General features: G+C 47.5%; 4 protein-coding genes and 1 long non-coding RNA gene across 5 annotated transcripts; 2 read left to right on the plus strand and 3 right to left on the minus strand.

Moving 5' to 3' along the window:
• Positions 1-1,023: 1,023 nt before the first annotated feature.
• LOC117587327 (laminin subunit alpha) lies at positions 1,024-14,579 on the minus strand. The gene is made up of 13 exons (XM_034277959.1): positions 14,186-14,579; positions 13,834-13,980; positions 12,068-12,692; positions 11,793-12,002; positions 11,319-11,732; positions 10,984-11,256; positions 10,066-10,918; positions 9,349-10,003; positions 9,004-9,284; positions 8,558-8,783; positions 2,929-8,498; positions 2,656-2,870; positions 1,024-2,587 (listed from the first exon to the last, which is right to left on the minus strand). The coding sequence occupies exons 1-13, from the start codon at positions 14,405-14,407 to the stop codon at positions 1,140-1,142; spliced, it is 11,139 nt and encodes a 3,712-aa protein (XP_034133850.1). The 5' UTR covers positions 14,408-14,579; the 3' UTR covers positions 1,024-1,139.
• On the plus strand, positions 9,191-22,703 carry LOC117587346. Its single transcript, XR_004574055.1, has 3 exons — positions 9,191-9,326; positions 17,892-17,895; positions 22,693-22,703. It is a non-coding gene; the product is annotated as an uncharacterized LOC117587346 (long non-coding RNA).
• LOC117587344 lies at positions 19,188-19,637 on the plus strand. Its single transcript, XM_034277984.1, has 2 exons — positions 19,188-19,297; positions 19,419-19,637. Exons 1-2 carry the CDS (start codon positions 19,264-19,266, stop codon positions 19,505-19,507), a joined length of 123 nt encoding a protein of 40 aa, XP_034133875.1. The 5' UTR covers positions 19,188-19,263; the 3' UTR covers positions 19,508-19,637.
• On the minus strand, positions 21,075-21,736 carry LOC117587342. The gene is made up of 2 exons (XM_034277982.1): positions 21,596-21,736; positions 21,075-21,536 (listed from the first exon to the last, which is right to left on the minus strand). The coding sequence occupies exons 1-2, from the start codon at positions 21,651-21,653 to the stop codon at positions 21,229-21,231; spliced, it is 366 nt and encodes a 121-aa protein (XP_034133873.1). The 5' UTR covers positions 21,654-21,736; the 3' UTR covers positions 21,075-21,228.
• A 309-nt stretch (positions 22,704-23,012) lies between the features above and the next one.
• LOC117587343 lies at positions 23,013-23,581 on the minus strand. Its single transcript, XM_034277983.1, has 3 exons — positions 23,497-23,581; positions 23,250-23,438; positions 23,013-23,163 (listed from the first exon to the last, which is right to left on the minus strand). The coding sequence occupies exons 1-3, from the start codon at positions 23,528-23,530 to the stop codon at positions 23,057-23,059; spliced, it is 330 nt and encodes a 109-aa protein (XP_034133874.1). The 5' UTR covers positions 23,531-23,581; the 3' UTR covers positions 23,013-23,056.
• Between the last annotated feature and the right edge of the window lie 347 nt (positions 23,582-23,928).

Consider the following 23,928-nt stretch of genomic DNA (forward strand, 5'->3'; position numbering starts at 1 on the left):
ACATATAAATATAATATATTTATGAACAAAAACAATTATCCATCATGGGATTTTGTTTTATGATTTTTCACTACGAAATGTGTTAGGTCAAAAAGTAGGACAACAAAATTTAACAGCAAAAATATTAGAACATAAAATGGAGTTCAGAGGAAATGGAAAGGATATCATTTGTGCAGAATCGTATAATTTCGTATCTATTTAAATATTAAATTAAACTTCCCAATGAAATAACTCCAATGCCTTTTATATCGTCTTTCCGCCACCTTTTGGAATATAGATTTGAACTGCAAACATTTCTAAACAAATTGTAGTACACATAAATATACATTATAAACATATACATATACGAGATATATGATCCGATTCCCTATCTAAACAAAATGCAAATATTTGGGGAAAACTAGTAAGCAAGAAATTTCCTTGCTGGTTTTTTCTGAATATTTGTGGTACTGTAAACTCCATTTAATGATTCGATAATTGAGAAACTATATATACTATATATGAATAAATATGTATGTATAACATTACCATCAACAAACCAAAATTTGAATTAATTTACGCACTTCCCTGTCCCCTTCCACGCTTGCCATTGCTCCTACACTTATTCTTCGTTGCACAAGCGAAGAGTGGAAAAAGAGAATGGCTGGGAATTCGAAAGCAAATTAATTTTATTCCTTGACGCTCATCTTTTCGATCAGTTTATGATCCAAGAATCCTCATAGCTGCTTTGTGTGCTTTTAAACCGAATTAAATCACTGTCTTATTTTGATATTTAATGATTTTAATATTTATTCGACTTCAAAGATAAAATACAAATGCAAGAAAGAGAGAGCTCTCAAATAACTGAAAAATACAAAAAGAAATTACGAATATAAATTGGCACAAAGAAAAGGTTTAAATTCTACATTGAATATACGACAGGCAGATCGGCTAGAGGTCCACTTTAATGCAGGAACCCCAGACTTGACTTCTGACGCGTCGATTGGGTATTGTTCGTTTTGGTTAATTTGTTCGTTTCGTTTGTCCTTTGATTGCAAGTTTAGTCAACTTTCCATGGGGCATAATTTCATAGTTTATACAATTCCAAAATCGTTTGTCCTTTAAGCACTTCCAAGGGTCGTTCTCTGGGGTTTCTCTATTTAGGCGAGCGGGCAGTAGCCCTGCCAAATGTCGCCAGTGATCATATTTGGCGTAATTCGAATTGCCTTCTTGTTGATTTCCACATTGCTGATGCAACCCTTGAAGGTCTTCTTGGTCTTGATGCCTGGAGCCTTCTGGAAGGCATGATGTCCGCCCATGAACAGCGGACGATTTGTCTTGGTCTGGGCAGAGGACTCGTTGCCCACTCCCGGATTGGAGCTGACAAAGTCCACGGCAATGTTGATGACAAACTTCGATTTGATGGCCTGCACATGACGCTGCTTGCCATCGCAGAAGCTCTCGTTTGCGGGCAACGTGAAATTCGTCATGAGAATGCTCTTCGCATCCGATTTGACGGTGAAGTAAAGGGTATTGTCCGCCAGCTCGAGAATGGCATAGGAGTTCTTGCCGTGCACCGAGAAGAGCAGACCGTCCGGCTCGCGGGGACGGAAATCAAAGCTGATGGTCATCACGGCGCCAACGGTGAAGCGTTCGAAGAGCTTCACATACGGTGGTATTGTGCTGCTTGAGCTGCTGTGGAAGAAGACTCCACTCTCCACCTGATCGGAGCAGGGCACCACGGAGTACTTGGTGGGCTCTGTCTCCAGCGCCACACCATCGAACTTGATGTCCTTCAGGCAGCCATTGAAGTACGAAGTGTTTCCCCCAAAGTACGTGTGATTCTTCAGCTCCGACTCCACAAACTTGGTAATGCCGCCCACATAGATGGGCATCTCGACTGTCAGCACAGGTGCGTTGCGCTGTTGGCTTAACTCCACCGAGCCCGCCTGCTCTGTGTGGTCGATGATCAGGCTGACGCGCATCGAGGTGCGCACAATTTCCACCGTGTGCCACTTGCCATCGTTCAGCTCCGATTCGCTGGTGATGTTCGCCGTGAGGACAGCTCCCACTCGCAGCTGATGGGTCACCCGTCCATCCAGCAGATAGACAGCTATAAAGTCATCCTTCTGCTTGCTGCTCGCATAGAAGAGCAGTCCATTCGGATACTCGGTGCGGAACGAGATGCTCACATCGTGATGACGTCTAAGTTTCACCGGCAGCGAGTTGATCTCCAGCCGCTGCTCCTTCAGCGAGTAGAAGCGGTAGCCACCCGTCTCGAAATCCACATCATAATTGGGATTCACGGGCAGCTTGCAACGCTCATCGCTCGGCTGATTCATCTTCGGTGTGGGTCGTGTGGTCAGCGTTTTCTGCGGCATAATGTCCGCACCGAATACCTCTGGCTCTGCTGCTGTGGTGCGCATCGTTGTGGTTGTGGTTGTGGTCGTGGTGCTAGTGGTTGTGGCAGGTGTTGTGGTGGTTGTGGTAGTCGTGCTTGGTGGTGGAGTGGCCACTGGCTTGTGTGTCGTTATTCTGCCTGGTGATGGCGGTTCCAGCTCATTGTCGCCACTTGGATAATAGTTTGGCAGAAGATCCGGTTCGTAAGCTGATGGGAAAAAGAGAAACAAAACAATTACGAACGTTGAGGATCGTTTAGGCATCTCCATATCTTACCTAGTATGTCCGGTGGACAGCCATTGATGTTGCCATTCTTCTTCTCCGCACTGTTGGCAAAATTAATGATCTCATCGTTCACGGTCACATCGCTGATGCAGCCCACAAAGTATGCGAGCGTTGAGAGTGCACCGCGCGGTGTCTGATAGTTGTCCGGCAGACCAGCAAAGAATATGTCACCAGACTCAATGTACAGAGGTTCAGGGGAGCCCAAACTGTAAGAAATAAATAGATTAGACTGAGAGTAAAAGCAGAAACCTGAGCTATCCCTACCGTTCCTCCTCTTCATCATCCACTGAAAGACGCAGCTCGCCAGCATTATGCTGCACTGTGACCACATGATCTTCGCCATCGTTGAAGGCACGCTGATCGATGACCAGTTCGCTGCCCTGACTCCTTAGCTTCAGATAGCCATCGTCCAGCGTGAGGCCAATGGTCGAGCTCTGATCATTGTTGGTGGCATAGAACAGAATGCCCTTGGGCTGGCGTGTCTTAAAGCGCAAATTCACGTGCAGATCGTTGTCCGTGGAGATGTTGTGGGTGCGCAGGAACCCATACTCGTTCGGGGCAAACGACAGCACAGTGGAGAACCGCTCGGGGCAGCCCTCCTCCACGCCCGTGCCATTCACATACTCCGTGAGGTCCACGACAATGCCAGAGATGATCACATCATCGATGCAGCCATCAAAGTTTTGTGGCACAATCTCCGAGTTGTTCAAACGTCGCGGATAGCCACCGAAGTACATGCGTCGCAGCTTCGGCAACTCCTCGTCCGCCTCCGCTGGTGCTGTCTCATGGAAGAGCAGTATGTCGTCCACCTTCAGCAGTCCGGTGCGTCCATCTCGTCCAGCCTCCACGGTGTGCCACTGATTGTCATTGTAGCGATTGCTGCTGCCCGACGAGACGCCGCCGTTGCCCAGCTTAATGTTGAAGTAAACCGCGCCATCGACCAGCTCAATGGACATGTAATGCCTGTCGCGGCCGTAGAAGAACAACAGCCCATTGCTGCTGTCCTTGTCGGCCTTGAAGTTGAACTTGATGGTCGAGCGGCTCTTGAAGTTGTATGTGGCATTCAGCTGAACGTATCCGTTGCCCTTGAAGCGCAGCCCCGTCACCGGTTTCTTCTTCTCGAGCAGCACATCTCGTTCGCGCACACCCTCGACATTATCCTCGCCATAGACAAAGTTCCAGAGTCCCACATTCTCGTCACCAATGCGCAGATCCTCAATGTCGCCGTTGAAGTAGTTTGCGGTGATATCCTCGGGCGCTGCAAAGTCTGGTGCACCCGGATAGCCACCCACAAACAGGCGACTATTGCGATCCACATGGAGTATGTTCTGGGAACCCTCCAGCTGAGTGGGTTCGCTCTGGTGCTCCACAACCTCGCCGTTCGGCAGCTGTTCGCGTATCGTGAGCTTCGCCACGGAACCCACGCGATCGACCACCGCTTGGTACCACTTTCCATCCGACACGTACTTGTCGTTGGTGATGCGCTGCGGCCCGTTGCCCAGATCGATGGTCAGGATGGGATAGCCATTGACAATCTCCACGGCCACAAAGTCCTTGTTCTTCTGAGCTGTGGCATTGTCGTTGCCCAGGAAGACCAGGAAGCCAGACTTCTCGTTGGTGCGGAAGAACGTGGACAGATTGGTGCGTGTGGCCAGCAGCTTGGCCTTTTCGGGTGTCTTCAGTTCGAGCACGGTGCTTGGGCGGAACTTGACGCCCACCTTGATGTTGTTGGCCAACTGACGGGCCGTCTCCACCTGCCGCTTGAGGTTCTCAATGTCTTGGCCGAGCTTCAGTGTTTGGGCGGTCACGCGCTGCTGCTGATCTTCGACATCTTCGGCCAATTCCACAAGCTTCGACACGGAGCCATCGACATTGTCCAGCTGATTGTTGGCCTGCGAGATGTCCTTGTTGGTCAGATCCAAATCCCGATTGATGTTGTGCGCCTTCTCCAGCTCCTTGGGCGTCTGTGCGCTCACTGGCTCGAGGATTTCCAGGACATTCTTGAGAATCTCCAGCGCATCGCTGGCATTCGCATTCGAACTCTTCCACATGTCACGCTGTGCCGCTGCCGGCAGTTGGGCGATGAGTATATTAATATCCTTCAGCTGCTGCTCAGTGGCATTGTTGCGCTGCGAAATCTGTTGCACCTTGCCGCCCGAGCTGTTCAGTCGTGGCTCCAAATCATCCTGCACCTTCAGCAGGGATTGACGTGCCTTTTGGAGGAGTTCCGCAGACTCGGAGTCCGCCTGGCCGGCACGCTCTTCAATGCCATCGGTGATTTGTGTGGCATTGCCTGCAGCCGTGATGGCATCCTGACTGAACTGCTGTGCAGCATCCACGGCTTCAACAATGCCCGAGTAGGCGGTGGCTGCCTTGATTGCGGGCTCTGCGTGGGCCGTCATGTCCGTGTATTGCTCTGCGAGATCTTGCGCCTTGATGGCCAGCCCAGCGGCTTTCATCTCCGCTTGGCCCGTCAGCTGTTCCGCTTCTTGGTGCTGATCGTCGCGCGCGGGCAGCTCCTCGTCCACGTTTTTGTTCACAGACTTCAGCTCCTCGAGGGCATCGCGTAGATTGTCCAACTTCTGGCCAATCTGGCTCAGAGTGAGATCCCCGTTGATGAGGTAATTGCCAGCATCCTTGATGTTCGTCTCTGCCTGCTGCTGCTGCTCCGAGACGGTGTCGAACTTGGAGTTGTCAAACGACTGTTTGTTGACGACATTCAGGCGCTCAACTTCCGCGGACTGCGTCTCCGATTGCTCGCTCCAGTTGAACAGATCCTCCAGCTTGTCGCTGAACTCTCCAATGTCATTCTTCAGCGCGTTTAAGCTGCGATTTTGCTCCTTGATTGGCTGCACCAAAGTGTCCACATCGTCGTACAACAGACGCGCCTTCTCCAGCACCTGTTCGTTGGCCAGCAACGGGATCTCCGTGTTGTTTATCTGTCCCAGTATGTGCTGTGCCTGCTCGAGGGCCGCCTCAATCTTTGTGCTGGCTGCAGTCTCAAGATTCTTGGACAACGCCTCCACGGCAGCAATGGCTTCCCTCGCCTGATCTGCACTCTTTAGTGCCTCTTCGTGGGCGTTGGTTATGTTGCCCAACGTGGTGCTCGATCTGTCGCGTATGTCCAGCGCATTGGCCAGCGTTTGATTCACTTGCTTTGCATAGCTCTTGGCATCGGCCTCCAGGTCGCTGTTGGATTTTTTCGAGGGGTTCAGGTCCACGCTGGTGGGATCCAATGCCTTAATTTTCGGCACCAACTCATCCGCCAGATTGTCGTAATAGTTCAGCTTTTGGCTGGTGAAGAAGGCCAGCGTTACGCTGCCAAAGTCCGCCAGAACACTGTCGATTTGGTAGCGCATCTTGTCCGTGACATCGAGCAGCGCATGATGGCAATTATTGCACTCCTGGCAGCCCTCGTCCTTGATGAGAACCCAACGATTAGGGCACGCATCGCAGCGATCACCAATCACGCCCGGCAGGCACTGGCACTTGCCGGTGTTCGGATTGCAGCCAAATCCACGCGAATAGCCCTGATTGCAGTTGCACGGGGTGCAGCCATCCTTCTGGTACTTCCAGTGATCCACGGCACAGCGATCGCATTGGCGACCCGTGACGCCCGGCTTGCAGGCACAGTGTCCAGTGTGGGCATCGCATTGCGTGGAGTTGGAGGCGGCACCGCAGTCACAGGCGCGGCAGCCCAGACCCGACTCGAAGCCATAGTGATCGGCCTTGCAGCGATCGCAGCGCTCGCCAATAACATTCTCGTGGCAGGTGCACTTGCCCACAAACGGATCGCACTCGAGGGTGCCCAGATCATCGCAGTCGCAGCTCTGGCAGTTCTTCAGCTTCACAGCATCGCCATAGAAGCCGGGCGCACACAGATTGCAGGCGGCGCCAAATGTATTGTTCAGGCAGCGCAGGCACTCGCCGGTGCGCGTGTCACACGAGCCCTGATCCTCGGGATTGATGTTGCCCGAGCAGTCGCAGGGTTTGCACACATCGCCCACCACCTCGGGATTGCCGTAAAAGCCATTCGCGCAGGACTCGCAGCGGGGTCCGGTGTAGCCGGGACGGCACTCGCAATGGATCTCATTGCCCGACTCGGAGATCTCGCAGCTGGTGGCAAAGTTGTTCGAATCGTAAGGCAGGGGACAGGCGCAGATCATGCAGTCGAGGGGCGTGCCAGTGGTGGCATTGCCGTAGTAGCCCGACACGCACTCCTCGCAGTGTTCGCCCTGGGTGCCGTGCTGGCAGTCCGTGCAGACGCCCGTGGCGCAGTCACACGTCTCCGAGTGGCCGTTGCACTCGCAGGGGATGCAGTAGCCGCCATAGGGACCATTTGGATCACGGTAATAGCCTGGTGCACAGTCCTCGCACGAATGGCCCACATAGCCGGGCGGGCAGGAGCAACGTTCGACGGCCAGGAATTGATATTCCGCTGTGCCATCAGCATCCTCATCCGCCAGCGATAGGTACACATCCGAGATCTGCGTGATGAGCGTCTGCTCCCAGTAGTTGGCACGAATGTAGATGGCCTTGAGGTCGCGCAGCACCATCATAAAGTCCGCACGCGAGACGCTCTTTCCGGAGTGCGTCTGGAAGTTCGTTTCAACCATTTGCAGGCGATTGGCAAAGGGCATATTCCGGCTCGGCTGCTCGTAGCTCTGATGCACCAGCACCTTGTCCTTGCCCATTAGAATGACATCGGGTGCGACGATCGATTTGCCATCAAAGCCAGAGCTAAAGTGCAGCGTGTAGGCCAGATCTCCGCCATACGAGGAGATGTGACTGTTCTGATTCAGGAGATAGTCAAGGACGCCAAAGTACGCGGGTCTCTCGTCGCTCACCTCGCGCGATGTGAAGTCCGCCTGGAGCGTTGTCTCGTTCAGTTGCAGTTCCTCGGGCGCCACGGCCCAAAGCTCAAATTCAATGGTTTTGTTGTTGTTGTTGAACTCCGCGGTGCTGATGGACACCTGACGCAGCAGACTGACATTGTAGACACGCAAGTAAGCGCTATCGCAGCGTGAGGTCTTGCCAAAGCAGAAGCAAGTGGTGCAGCCATCGGGATTGCTGTCCTGTAGATTGTACGTGCCATCCACACACTGATCACAGTCGCGTCCCACGACATTCTTCTTGCAGAAGCAGCTGCCATCGATCTTGTCGCAAACCTCCAGCTCTGTGCCCGGCTTGTGGCAGGAGCATTGCTCGCAGCGCGGGAACTGATAGTAGCCATGGGCGCACACATCGCAGGCTCTGCCCTCGATGTTCTCGCGACACTCGCAGGTGCCGTTGAACATGTCGCACTGGGTGTTGCCATTGGCAATGCCCAGATAGTTGCAGTTGCACTCCTCGCAGCCAATGACCTGATGGAAGCCATACGTATTCGGTGCGCACTTCTCGCACATGTCACCAATCACATTCGGGGGACACATGCACTCGCCGGTGGTGGATTCGCACATGGCGCTGCTGGGGCACTGGCAGGGCTTGCAATCGGGGAAGCCATAGTGGCGACTGCGGCAACTGCCGCACTGCCTGTCAATCACATTCGGCTTGCACTGGCACTGGCCCCCGAACGGACGGCACTCGAAGCTCGTGGAGCCCGCATAGTCGCAGTTGCAGGCCAGCGCTCCGCTGTTGTAGTCCGCCGTCAGGGAGAAGACGGCCTTCTTGCAGAATTCGCTGGCATTGTGCGTGATGTGGAAGTCATCGTGGCCACAGTTCTTGATAAACTCTTTCGTCTGATCGAAGGTTTCCTCCACCAGCAGATCCTCGTTGTATTGCTTCAGCGGCACCACCACAAGATAGTCCAACCAAACGCCTTGCGGACGATCATTCTGTGAAGAGTTTTCGCTTTTAATGGATATACTCTTAGGGCTAAACTATCATTGCTTACTGTAATTGTGAAATGAAATTCATCATCAATGTCGAACCAGTCGTATTCGCCGCCTGGGCGGATCACGCCGCGGCAGCCAGAGCTTGAGGGGCAATGCTCGATGTCAAAGTGTCCATCGTATTGGTTTTTGGCTGCTGTCAAGGTGAAGTATACCTGATATTTGGGATGCTTTGGCTGGTAATATTTCACCAGTATTACATAACGGCCAGGCTCGGCAACCTTTGACCTGTGGGAGCATCATAAATAAATATGTAAGTACATATGTTTGGTACTGGAGCACCCCCAATAAACATAACCTGAAAGCCCCACATGCGCAACTATCGCTTAGCACATGAATCGATAGGCATGTCAATCGATAACAAAGCGCGAATTCAAACAGAGAAAATGTGAAAACTGCTGCCAGCTACATTAAAACTAAATTTAGTTACAAAAATGGATGCACTTACTCAATCACAATGCTACCCTCTTCCTTTCCATCCAAATGCACGAGCTTTACACGTTCGTCGAGCGCCGCGTATGGTGGTTTGTTGACTGCAATGCGATCCTCATGATCCGTTTCGAATTCAATCTTCTTGGAGTCCGGCACAGAGACAAATTTGGGCGTCGAGCATTGTTGATTGTGGATGACACATACGGGACTGGGATTGATGTAATCAATGGACCATTGATCCACTGGAATAGCCGTAACCGAAATGATGGGCACACGATATTCATCCGTAATGTCAGCCTGGAGCGGAAACACAATTTATGGTTATACTTCTGCATATAAGTTATGGTTTAGTGGCACTCACATAGATGATAACGGGCTGCAGATCCTCCTTGCTTATGTAGAAACTCTTCTCCAGGCCATCATCATTCACGGAGGTGCGACAAACGGTGGAGTACAGGCAGGGATACAGCAGCACAGATGTCTCCGAATCGGGATCATTCTTCAGTCGCAGATTCACGTAATACGTGTTCGTAAAGTTCCTGTGGCTAATGTAATCAATCACAAAGATGTAGCGTCCACTCTGTGGCACATCCACAATGTAATTCAGCTCCGGCTGCGATCGGCTAAGCACCGGAACATCCCCCACATGGCTCACAATCTGCAAATGCTCCGGATCGCTGTACACTTCGGCGGCCTTTGCGGGCTTGCCATTCGAGCCAATGAGGAAGGGCACGCCAGTCGGCTCAAAGACCTCCACGGAGGCGTACTTGTAGTGGCGACACAGCTCCATGTTGCCCAGTTCGCACGGATTCGAGATTTGGCGCGTGAGAATGGATGCCTCGTAGTAGGCAGCGGGCAGCAGCACAAAGTAATCGAGCATCACATTCTTGCTGGCTTTGGTGGTGAAGACATAGCGTGGTCCCGGATCCAACACAATGGCCGAGGGCTTGAGGCCCTTGGGTCCAGACACAGTGACGAATTTCGGCTCCTTTGTCGGTTGCAGCAGGACCTTGACGCTGTGAAATAACACGATATTAATGGCAGCGGGAAATCCCTTAGGTATCCAGTCTCTACTCACTTTTGATCCACTTCCTGGGGGTTCTCCGACTGAATCAGTATGGTGGCTGTCACATTCTCATCATTGGGATTCACATAGCGCAGGACAATGCGATAAAGGGAGGACTTGAACACGGTCAACTCGTTGCGGACTTCGTTCTGTATTGTGTTGAACACCACATAGCCCTTGCTGCTGAATCCTGGGAACTCCTGTTCAGCGTAATCGTAACGCACTTGCGTGCCCGAAGGCAGCGTACCATCCTCGTACTCGTACTGGAACTGATGCAACGTCGGGAAGTAGTGCGTGGTCAGAGGCTGCGTGCAGGCACGTCCCGTGACACGGGGATGGCACTTGCACTGGCCACTCGTCTTGTCACAGACACTGGCCCACGAGCCACCCACATCGCACTGGCAATCCTTGCAGCCAAACAGCGAGGAGCTGTCCAGATCGAAGGTGCCATCGCGGCACTCCTTGCAGCGGCGTCCCTGGGTGTGCGGCTTGCACGGACACTGCCCGGACTTGGAGGCGCATGTATCCAACCCAGAGATGGTGCCATCTGTCCAACAGTCGCAGTTCTCGCAGCCATCGGGATTGCTAATGTTCAGATTCCAATACAGCGGCTTGCACTCATCGCAGATGCGTCCCGAGACGCGCTCCTTGCACTTGCACAGCTCGCCCACGGGCACCGAGCCACAGCCAGCGAATTTATCAATCACGCCCGCGGGATCACAGTTGCAGTCCTCGCAGCTGGGGAAATTGTAGAAGCTCTCCTTGCACGAATCACACTGGCGTCCATCAAAGTTGGGCTGGCACAGGCACTGCCCATCGGCATTGCACGTGACGCCCTGTGAGCCATGCGAATCACAGTGGCAGGCTACCAAAGGGAGAGTTCTAGATTAAACAGAGTTCGAGCTGCGGATTTCTTCGCTCTGTACTTACGCAAACAATCCGGATAGCTGTAGTAGCCGGCACTGCACAGCGTGCACTGTTTGCCGGCAAAGTTGTTCAAGCAATTGCACTTGCCCGTGTTGTCGCAGGTGATGGCCGAGCTGCCGGTGCTCGAGCAGTTGCAGGGCTTGCAATCGGGATAGTTGTAGAAACCGGGCAGGCACTGATCGCAGCGCGGACCACCGAAACCCTCTCGACAGATGCACTGCCCCGACTGTTTGTTGCAAATCTCCGACTCTGTGCCTTGATTGTCGCAATCGCAGTCTGCAAAAGGGAGGGAAAGGGTTGCTGAAACTGCAGGCAGCAGTGAAACTGTCGCTACTCACATGAACACGCTGGATAATTGTAGTAGCCATGCTTGCATCTCTCGCAATTATCGCCACCAAAGTTGGTCAAACATTTGCACTCTCCGCTCGTCACATTGCAGTCGTTTGTGATGGAACCAATCTGATTGCATTCGCAGGCCTTGCACTCGGGAAAGCCGTAGTAGCCCTCGGCACACTGTTTGCAGTAGGAGCCAGCAAAGTTGATCTTGCAGGGACACTGCTGCCCGCTCTCCGCCTCGCAGTGATAGCCGTTCGTGCCATTCAAATTGCATTCACATTCGCGACAGTTCGGGTAGCCATAGTAGCCGTAAGCACAGGAATCACAATTGGGCGGCTGGAAGGCGGCACGACACTCGCAATTGCCAGTCTCCTCCTCACAGTGGCCGGTGGAATAGAAAAAGTCGCACTGGCAGGCTGTCAGAAAGAGTGGGAATCAAAAATCAAAGTAAAAGTTCGTGTCTGTGTTCCACTTACGACTGCAGACATCCGTGTCGTTCCAGTGTTTGCCCTTGGGCCGATAGTACTTGGGCTTGCATTTGTTGCAGTTGATGCCTACAGTGTTGTGCTGACAGTTCTGGCACACGCCACCGCCATCGTAGTGGCCATGAATGTCCAGCGACAGACCCTTGCGATTCACATCTTCATCGTACTTGCACTCCGTGCTGTGGCCATGGCAATTGCACGCTAGAAAATGGATTAGCCCACATCAAATGATGCCCCAAAGGCTTTCCACGTTATGCTCTACTTACGCTCGCAGTTGAAGGGCCGCGCATTGGTGTTCTGGCGCCACTTCTTTTGCTCGAAGCCGGGGCAACATTCGTTGCACTGAATGCCGCACGTGTGATGCTGGCAGCGGCAGGCGAGTATCCGCACAGCACTCTTTGGATCCTTCACGTCACAGGTGTCCGCATGGCCGTTGCACATGCAGCGGCCACCAATCGAGATGTCCTTGATCGAGTAGAAGTAGCGACGCGTCACAGTGGGATCCTGCCTGGCGACAGACATCAAGTGGCCCAACAGATTCTTGGTACGCAGCAGACGTATGCGCACATTGGTGGCACGTGTCCACTCCTGCAGCACCGACGAATTAAAGTAATTTGTGCTGCTCGGCCGCTCATTCAGCAGCATCACGGGTATCTCGCCATTCTCCAGCGGCACAATCTTCGAGTATTCCGTCGTGCAGATAACATCGTCGTCCCGGGAGATGGGCTTGTAAGTGTCCTTACCAAAGTACGTCTCACAATCGGCGGGCGTGTCCGAAAAATGTTGCCAGGGTGTCCAGGTCTTGCCATAATCCACAGATTTCTCCAATGTCCACAGACCAGGACGCGGCGAGTTGCCCATGCGTATGAACAAGTAAGCGACATGAAATTCCTATGACAAGGGAAGCAAATTTATTAAAATTAAACAGATCTCACAGATACACAAACGAAACTACACAGAGAGGCGGCAATGAGATCATTGGAGTAACTCCAAACAGAGAATTCTTTGCCCGTTTATTTGGTTTTCTTGTCGCTTTTATTTGCTTTTTCAATTTGCTTTCAATTGAAAAGAGAGACCCAGGCATGTGTGTGTGTATATCTTTGATTTGTTTAGTTTTCTGTTGGCATATTCCATGTGGTGGAAGTTCATTTCAATAATTCTCTGCGCAAACAGAACATAATTGCGCCACATGTTCAACCGAAAAAGTCTCCCCAAAATGAAGCTCTAAATGTACACAAAATGCTGTGCCAGCTAAATATAAACTATTAACTCAGCTACAAATGGAATTCTCTTGCATGGAATTGCATTCTCTGTTTGTGCAAATTAATGGCAGAGTCTGAGATCATGTTGCAGTGCAATTATTCTATAAAATTATTTAAGGAAGCCTCCCCCTACGCCGTATCGCATACCATTTCCGTTGCCACATAGATTTGACCTCAGAGCACTATATATTTGAGAGGCAGATAAGCTCTGTTGGCTGTAGTTTACTTTATGCTGCCTCTAGCGCGATAAGCTGCTCCCAATTCTCGTACAAAGTGTCGCAGCATGCTGTGGCATTTTATTCCATGTGCTTATCGCTTTTAGAAAAAGAAAAGAAAAAGAGTCAATGCTCCGAGTAAGCTGAGACTCGCTTCATTCATACGAAGCAGCCCAGACTTATGTACATGCCACACTCTATCTGTTGCTCTGATACATATAGAAGGGCTACACAGTCCGCTGATAACCCCAGCGACAAAACTCCAGAGCTTCAGGCATCAGCAAAATATTTCAATGGGCAATGTGAGACTCTTTGGTTCTTTGCTGTCGATTTCTGCTTACGTTGTCGAAATGAAAACCCATTAAAGAATGTTTTAAATTGAACGTTACCCGACAAGGCACACGGACAGGAGGCAACACGTTTCAGCAGAAGAACCTGAAACCCCGAAAAACAAGTTGCATTCAACGCACACACAACACACTCTTCCTCTCTATGCCCCTCTCTGCAGCCTTTCTTTTGTGCGTTTTCATCTCTGTCTGCTGCTGTTGGCCTTACCTGTTCAAAATTGATGGTCAAATCGACTTCATTGTATTTCATGCCTCGGGACAAGGGCGGACTCTGCCACCAGGCTTCGGTGCCATCGATGGCATTCTCTGGCGGATGATTCTTGTCCGGCACATTCGGATCACACACATCGCAGACCTAAAAGCAGAAGAAAGCAAAAACACATGTTTGAAAAATCCATAGAGTTCCAGTTCCAAAAGTATTTTTAGAGCCTCCAAGCAACGTGCAACACATGGGGCACACACACAAACACACACACGCGTGATCTTGTATGTATACGCATGAAAAAAAAGAAAGAATTTTCTTTTCTTTGGGGCGTTGCTGGCATCCTTTGGTGTCCTACCTGTCCTTGAATAACCGAATAATCAATGTGATCATTTTCCGTATTGGCTCCGACCAGCTTGCAGTAGAGCTCGGGTCCATCGGTGTCCTCGCCACATGTGGCAGTGGCAAATATCTTACGGCCAGTGGCCAAATTGAAGTACGGAGGCGTTAGCTCCGCCTGGCATTGGGCTAACGCTAGCAGTAGGCACAGGGCCGCACCCACAGCCACGGGTAGCCCCATTCTTGGGCAGGCGATAAGCCAAAATCCTTTCCAAAGACCTCACTTCCGGTTTCACTCTTGTAGACTTTTCACTTTCTTATCGTTTTGGGTTCGTTGTATATTTGTATTTTCTTTTTCAGAGAGCTCATCCAACCGCACTGGATGGCTCCTCGCGGGCAAGTGATGTCACTGCAGCGAGAAGTTTTCCTCGAGACCGATTCCGGATCCCAAAAAGAAACCTTTATCTCTCGCATGTGTCGCTCGCTCTCTGATCCGATCGTCTCTCGTTCCATCTTCGGCTTTGAGCATGAAATAATCTGTTTATTTTCAGCCTTTGTTTTGCTCTCAACGTTTGTTTACTTTTCTGTTTATCTTCTCTTTCGCTCTCTTGTTGTCTCTCTTTGCTCTGTGCTTCGTTATTCGCCGGCCGGCTGGCATCGAAGCCAAACAAATGAGAAACTGGTTCTCGCTCTGAGGAAATGGATGAGAATGGAATCGGTCTCTGCTGCTGTCCCTGTGTGCTGGTGAATGGAGGTTAACATTTTGAGTTGTGCTGCTCTCTGCAATTGAATACTCTGCCGAGGGGCATGGTGATTTTGTGACAGCAGTTGATGTGGTAGCATTTTAGCTGCGCCTAAAACAGCTTCTGTTTCTCTGAAATTAAAGCAATAATTATACGATGCTAAGAGGCCAATCTCCACACTCACGCCACTTGCAGGCCACTCTTTCTGTAATTCTCTCCATTAATTAATCCATCGAAGCGGGAAGTTAGATTTCATCCTGTTGACAGTAGCCGAGACGCAACTCCTATGCCATAATATCAGCGGCAGAGCCTCAAATAGGACGATGCGCCACAACTCCCGGTGACGAGTAACAGCCTACAGACGCCATGCCTAGAAAGATTCTTATTAGAATAATTTCAAATAGGTAATTTCACTTGCTTTTGCAGAAAATTCTAAAAATATCTACGGCATCCATCGACAAACAGCAGCCACCGTGGCAGCGGAGCGGTGCGGGATTCTGTCTGTACAACTGCGCTTCATAGTACAGTAAAATGGACAAAAATATGCATTTCAACTAGGAAGTATTGCTAATTGGCGGCAATTCTATTATTTTAGTGCGAAAAAGTACTTTTTCGCGGCATTTTTCACAATACCATATACATTGGACTTGCGATTAGCATCGGATAGAAGATACCGATAGGATTACCCCACCTCTGCTCCAGCCTCTTCGATACTAATTGTCCATCACTCTTCCCCTTCGCAAAATAGAGGAAACTACGCGGGCTATCGGTCGTTTAAAAGTGCGTGAATATCAATTCGGAAATGTTTGACCTAATTAAAAAACGGTCGTGGCGCCTTTTTAAGCATGTGCTGTGCAAGAAAAGTATAATTATGTGCACTCATTATGTGCAACAGAAAGATCAACGGAATCCATAGATAAACAACAGCCTCCGTGCGGGGGTGCGTTCTTCGCACGAACTATGAACGTGAAAAATTCTACAACTAAGTATTGCTAATCTTATTGGTTGAAATTAATTTATTTTAGCGAGAAAATTTCCTTTTTCGCGGCATTTTATTCGATGTTACAGATCGGACTTGCGATTAGCATCGTATATAAGCGATAGGATTACCCCACCTCTGATCCAGCTTCTTCGATACTTATTGTCCATCACTCTCTTTAGCAAATTGGCGGAAACCGGAAACTACGCGGTCGTTAAATAGAAAGTGCGTCTTGTAATTATGTGCAATAATTATACGCAACAGAGAGATCAACTGAATGCATCGTCGAACACGAGCCGCACGGGGGTGCGTTCTTCGCACGCAACATCGCCAGTAAAACAGCAACAACTATGAACGTGAAAAATTCTTCTGCAAAGTATTGCTTTTCTTATTGGTAGCAATTCAACTATTTTAGAGGAAAACATATTTTTTTCGCGGTATTTTTTTCGAGATCACAGATCGGACTTTCGATTAGCATCGAATATAAACGATAGGATACCCCACCTCTGCTCCAGCTTCTCGATACTAATTGTCCATCACTTTCTTTTCGCAAAATGGCGGAAACTAATTCGGCGGAAACAACACGGCGGTGGCAGGCTCGCGTTCGTTAAACAAAAAGTGCATGAATATTAATGAAATAAATGTTATAATGTACATCCTTAATGAAACTATTGTTGTGCCGCGTTTATAATCGTGTGTTGTTCCAGAAATGTGAAATTGTGAAGTAGCCATGCTGAATGGGCCCCGCTAGGTTATAAAAGTGTTAGTGTGTGTAAAGTGGCCTAGCGGACTGGGCCCCGCTAGGTCATAAAAGTGTTAGTGTGAGTGTGTTCCAGCAAAAGTGTTTTATCCTAGCGGATTGGGCCCCGCTAGGTTAAAAAAGTGTGTTCCAGCAAAAGTGTTTAGTGAAATAACCTAGCGGATTGGGCCCCGCTAGGTTATAAAAGTGTTGGTGTTAGTGTGTTCCAGAAAAAGTGTTTAGTGAAATAACCTAGCGGATTGGGCCCCGCTGGGTTATAAGTGCAGTGTAAAAGTGTCAGTGTGTGTCTTAATATTGAGTGCGCAATTGACTTAAAAGTTGCGAAGAAGTTTGCGTAAACATTTGCTAACATTAATATACATTTTTGAAGACAATTCCTGACTAAAAGTGATATTGTGTTTTACCAAAAGTGTTGAAATTTGTTCTACCAGAAGTGATATAACTTAGCGGATTGGGCCCCGCTAGGTTATAAAAGTGTTGGTGTTAGTGTGTTCTAGCAAAAGTGTGTAGTGAAATAACCTAGCGGATTGGGCCCCGCTGGGTTATAAGTGCAGTGTAAAAGTGTCAGTGTGTGTGTTAATATTGAGTGCGCAATTGACTTAAAAGTTGCGAAGAAATGTGCGTAAACATTTGCTAACATTAATATACATTTTTAAAGACAATTCCTGACTAAAAGTGATATTGTGTTTTACCAAAAGTGTTGAAATTTGTTCTACCAGAAGTGATATAACTTAGCGGATTGGGCCCCGCTAAGTTTTTAAAGTGTTGGTGTTAGTGTGTTCCAGCAAAAGTGTTTAGTGAAATAACCTAGCGGATTGGGCCCCGCTGGGTTATAAGTGCAGTGCAAAAGTGTCAGTGTGTGTATACAAAAAAGGCGCATATGCAATAGTCTGGCGGATTGGGCCCCGCCAGTCCATGATCTCGCCATATGTGTCAATATCAATAAATTAATAAGGAGAAACTCGGGCCGAGCTTTTTTTTTTGTTTTTCTGCTTTTATTTGTATTTTTTTGTGGTGTTACAATTATTAAATGCCCATCAGCAATGCTCGGCCACCCGCATGTGCCGTTAAAAGTGTCAGTGTTTGTGTAAAAGAAATCGAAGGTGAAAAGTGCAACTCAAACATGTTCAATCATGTCTAAAACAAATCCAATTCGCGTTCGTTAAGCCCACCACCGCCAAAATCCGAAAAAAAGCAACAACAACCAGAGCTAAGAAAAGACCCAACAACAACACTCCGCAAGTGCCGTATTTTCGACTACCGCAATTCTCAGGCACCGTTATGACATGAAACTGCTAAGTGCGTGTGTGTGTGTGTGCAAAAGTGCACTAAGAAATCGAAGGTGAAGTCGATACAAACTCGTCGAAGCCTGTCCAAAAACCAAAACTGCAACTCAACATCACCAAAATGTTGAAGTTTATTGCTATACCGATTAAATAAAGCCAATTGCAGAGGAAACCAGCCAGCAGCTGAAGCCGCGCAGTTTCGGCGCTGCCAGCGTTCGAAAATCACGATCAGAAACAAAAAACTGTGCAAAATTCATGACCAAAGCGTCGACAGCGCTGCCAACGTCGGCAGAATAAGTAACGCCGTTTGCCACTTGTTGACATGACAGCATGTACTCTTTTTGGGGGCAGCCTCTTGGTGGCTTGCCACGGGGCGATCAGATCGCAATGACAAAAATAACTGCATTGATAAAAACTGCCACTGCCGTGAGTGTCAGAGGAGCGATTTGTTGTTGGCCCCAATCGTCAGTCCGTGGAGCAGCAGCAGCAGCCGCGTCTCTGCCGCTGGATGTAAACGAGTTCTTATGACGTAATTCACCGAGACGTTTACCGTTCGTCTTGCTCTTTCCGCTGTTGTTGTTGCTATTGCTGTTTGCGCTTTATGCAATGCACGCAAATGAACATTGTCGAAAAAATAAATGGAAATATTCGGTTATATGAAAAACATTAGTGGTCTGGTCGGAAAAAACCTCCACGATTACAACATCCAACAAGAAGTTCTTGATTTAGCCAGTCCCACACACGACCGCAGTGCACAGTGGGACAAACTGTGGCTAAAAACAATACTAAGTGGTAAGTGTATTTGATCAATATTTTATTTATATTCGCATAGCTTTATTGCATCACTCCTCCTCCCCCTATTCGGGGAATTTTATTTACCGTTTTCTTTTGAATTCCCCATTTAAAAATTCCCAAAAACATCCCTACTTTCGTCGGAGGGATCAATTACCGATAAATTCCCACATCGATAAGTTGTTTACCAAAATCGATACGATAAATCTTTGAAAAAATTGGCAAACATCGATATCAGCTGGCAGCCTTATCGATAGAATTGGTCCATCACTTTCACCGTATAATAGCGCGAAATTTAGGGAACGAGCTTTTGGAACGTCAAATTGATTTGGCGCCCATTGAGTGGCCTGACCCTTGCCATCATATTCGCTCCACTGTGGCAGTGCTGTTAGCGTTGGCGTCGACGTCTGCGTCGCCGCTCACTCGGGCGAGTTTTCACTTATTCGCGATTGCATGTTCGAATTGGCGTTCAATTTGGTTCTAAATCTCGTCGCGTGTGGTGCATGGAGCCGCAGCTGTTCTCCTCCGTTCTCCGCCATGGTACTGCTGAAAGTGATCAAGTATCTAGTGGGTTAGTGAAAGTTGTTGTTCAGACAGCCCGAAGATATCATCCAACCACAAATCCTTGTCTATTTGCATGTGCCCCCTGTGCGCTCCTGTTCCTGTTGCTGCTCTTGTTCTTGTGCGCGAAGGCTGTGTGGCGCGTGTCTGCCATGAGTTGTCCCAGAACATGACATCCCTCAACAAAATGTTTAAATATCATTTGTTGGAGGTCTCTTAGTCTTAAGAATCGCGCACTTAGACATATCGTGTGGAAATTCTACTGAATTTGTTGTTGTTTGAGAGCCAGTTTGTTGCTCAAGCAAGTCTTTTGTTATGGAATCCATAAATAAAAAAAAAAAAACCAATCCACCCACACCCAAACTTTGAAATTGGAACTCATTCGGGGTAACGGCACAGCAGTCGTCATGCAGTAGAATGGCAAATCGATGACCTTCAGCGCCGCAGAGGTTTTTGCGCAATTCCAGAAATCCGAAAGATATCTTTAATTTCCAATTAATTCCATTGCATTCATTCGAGTGGAACTCAAAAACTGTTCTACAGACATACACCGAATAGTGTGTAGTGCCTGAGCTTTGGATATTCCCCCCTTTAAGACCCCAAAAAGAAACCCCAGAAATTAACAGCGTGAAACAGGTATTCATATGCATAACGAGGTCTCTCGCTCTCTGTCGCTCTCTCTCTCTCTAGATATCTCAGTTCTCATTATGACTGATTGTACAAACAAAAGCGACAAGCACACTGTATTTACAATTAAAGCCGGCCCAAAACAATGCCAATAAAGTTGAAAAATAAATACAACAGAAGTCATGCAAGATTAGCATTCGAGCGCGTCGTCTTTCGCGACGTCACACATAAGCATCTTAAGAGCCAGCAAAAACTATGATATTCACAAAATTAAGTAGCCAAAAAATCCCCGATTTTGGGCGTTGGACATTGAGAGGGTGAAAAGAGGGGCTTGGTAGCGACAGACAGAGACGTCATGCACAGAGACGCCCCTCGACACACACTCCACACTTCCCATTCATTCATTATTTAATCATTATAATGATTTATACCATTTTTTATAACCCATTCTCTCGCCTAATAATAGTATTTGTATTTCTCACACACAAAAGATGGGTCAAATTTCGCTTGCCCAGTCGGAGGCGTCACCGCTTGTGTGAGCAATTAAGTAGTAAATAAAGACGTCATTGATTTTGCATAATGTATCTTGTTGATTAAAATGTGGTATACTTTTTTTTGTCTCCAAAATAAGAGCTAAAAATGAAGACGTCATAGATTTTTGATTAAGATTTAGTTTGAGAAACTTTTCCACATACTTACTGAGGTATCGAATAGACCGAGGCGAGACACGTGAATCTAAAATTGGAGGCTTGTTGTTTTTAGCTGGAGGTTTCCTATGAAAAAACCTGAATATATGTTTAGGTGTTTTCGCGAGAATCACCAAATTGTTGATTTATTTAGCATTTGGATTCACGAGACTTGGATTTTAATCCATAAATTTGAGAAGAGACTTAGAGGAGTCTATGAACTTGATGGTCTTTGGGAGGTATTTTTCCATGAATTTTAGCAAGAATTTAGCGGAGAATTTTAGCTATTTATACATATTTTACAGACAGAGAGTTGGCATTTGACCTCTGAGTTCTCCATATGAACAAGGTAAAATTTCATAGATATATAAAAATATACTTTACAAAGTTTCTGTTTCTCTGAGACCTAGAATGCAGCGTTCTTTATGATCTAAGGAAGATTTTACTGAAAAAATTAGCTATTAATTAATTTGTAATGGGAAAAACTGTAGACTATATTTTATATTAATATTTATTTTATTTTTTAAATTTTATTTTGTTCTTTTATATACAGAAAATGTATTATTAATTTTGGCATTCACGATTCACGAGGTTTTAATTTATAAAATTGCACATTTATTTCCTAAAGTTACTGATCCTTGATAAAGGACCTGCCAAAGTTCATGACGCTGCTCACGAATGTCAGCATCGATGTGATCATTGAATGGGCGTGCTTGGAGCTCTCTGTGGTGTCGCCATTGGCGGTACCCCTGTCATTATTTCTCTTGGTTTTGGTGGAGACTTTTATCTTCTTTAGATTTCCCGACGGCTTTTCGGCGCTGCCGAAGAGACGGTCGAGACGTGGGAAGACTAGCTTTCGGTTGCCCCACTCGCCGCTGATTTCGTTGAAGCGATCATCGTCCTCGTCGCTTACGTCGCGGTAGGGAAGGGCATTGCCTTTGAGAGGGGAATTTAAATATTAAAGGGCATATTTAGAGAGATTTTCTTGCACTTACTAATCAGAATTGCGGCACAGAAGATAATGAATATCGCCAAGATCTTTGATGAATGCATTTTGCTTGATCTTTCGCTTGATTTTCACAACAGATTGAATCGAGTGACACCTCCACTGGGATTTTCACAACAGTATGAATCGAATGACACCAAAGAGTGGAACTTTATAAAGAGTCTTGTGGCTCGGAAGTTGCGGCGAATGATCTACGTGATGGAATGATAAGCCAGCAATGCGCACGTTTCACCAAATTAATGTCTGTTTTTATTATTTATAAATATAAATCATAGCCATAACCGTAGTTAACACGAAATCTATGTGGAAATTTCTAAAAAAAAAAAAGTATCTATGGATTCTTAATGTGGTTTGAGGTCATAGGGCTACCCCGTTGCATGGGCCTTTTGTAGGCACTATCCAATTCTGCATCTGCATTCCGTTCGTCCTTTACTGGGGGCGTTTGCCAGTAGCGATCTTCGAGTTGCTGCATGGTGAGTCTGGGTCTTTTTGCCATCGCCATTCCCGCACTCAAACTGCTGCACATTGCTGCAAAAGTACAGTGATAATTGACATTTAAACAACACTAAGCGTACCAAGCACTAACCGAAGAATAATAAAAGTCCAAAGAAGAAGTTTAATTTAAACAAAACTTTGCGGCTGCTGCTGCTCCTCATGATGTTTGATTGATCTGTGGATACGTTGAATCTGTGGCATTAACTGACGGAAGAAATACAGATGCCTTCCCGTTTTATATACCTCAGAAATAACCACGACAGTAAACGCTGTGCTCTTCGCTGATTGGTGTTGAAGGAGGAGACCAATGGATAAACTGGCGCCCTCGTCTGTCGTCGTGCGGGAGATTATGCAAAGTATCTGCCGAAAATAAAGACGAAAAAAAGAGAATAAAAGGCTCGAGGCGGCGGCATTCTGTCTGTCTCCGTCCCGCCATTCGAGGTGGGGAAATACGCCTGGGGGCATCCGTTGCCGTTGGATCTCCTACCGGTCTTTGACGTCGTCGTTCCATACGGTGGCACATGATCTTCGAACAAGCTCGTGAATTGATTAATTTACAGCAGGAATCTCACAATTTAGACACTCTGAAAGGTGGCTAAAATTGTTGGAAGATTTTTGTTTTATTACCTGCACAACTTTGAAGCTAAAATAAAACAGGGTCCTACGAGCTATTTATAGTGTTTGAAATACGTGTATATAATTATAATTCGTGGTTCTAATTTGTCATCCTCTGCTGTATGAATTTAATCGCTTGCTAATTTGTTAACACATTTTCCAGACGACAACGACGCGCGTCTAGATTTACATTTATCATTCCATCATTTGTTGTAAAAGTGTGCCATTCCCATGCCCTTTCCCTCGAGAAATCTTGTTGGGGCTTGAAAGATTTTGAAGGATTTTTGAACATACAATTATGTTTATAGATTCTTTGCACATTTTATCAACAATCTATAGTTTATTCTTTTTCAAAACCAAAGAAAATGGTCCATCTTTCGTAGGTGGGTGTCTGTTCGCAAAGATAGGATTCCATGGAGCAATAGACATGGCTATAATCCGTGAAAGCTAATGGAAATTATATTAATATAACAATATAAATATAAATATAATATAAATAACAATAAGATAGACAAGAAAACGCTTTCACATACCTTTTCCCTTCTGACATGCTGCAATATCCATGAGGCACGTTGAGGCGTATTTTCGTATGCAACCCGCGTCCTCATCCAAGCCACAAATGGCACTTGACTTCACCACCGATTGATTGCAACTCTTTTGCAATGGACAGGGGGTAAGAATGGATGTGGAAGTGCATGTGAAACTGTACAGAAAAGTGCAAACTGTAAAGGTGGCATTGAGTTAAGGTCAGCAGATTTTCACTTCTATCCATGAACTCACACAGAAAGATGAGGCACATCAACAGGGTCTGCATTGCGGGTACCAACTTCCGATGGCAAAAGTTTAAAGCGCACTGCGCCCATCGCAATTTATAGCGACAATTAAACCAAGTAAATATGTAGATAACAATTAAAGTGATAAGATAGACGAGACGGACGGCTTAGCCAGTTCGTGTGCTCTTCAGTTTAATATGGGCAAAAAGATAAAGCATATGATCACACCGAGACCAATGTCAATGAAATATCGAAACAAATCGAGGGTTTTTCTTACTTTTTATGGCGTGCAAATTTGATGGGCCATTTTTTTACTGTTAAGTTTTGCCATTGATGAGGCCTGTCTGGTTGGTTCTTACAGAAGATTGCTGGACCGCTGGACCGTTCAGTGCCGACGATGCTGCCTTGGGATAGCCTTGGACATTTGGAGACATTTCGG

This window comes from Drosophila guanche, unplaced genomic scaffold (genome assembly GCF_900245975.1).
Source record: "Drosophila guanche unplaced genomic scaffold, DGUA_6, whole genome shotgun sequence".
NCBI classification, from domain to species: Eukaryota; Metazoa; Arthropoda; class Insecta; order Diptera; family Drosophilidae; genus Drosophila; species Drosophila guanche.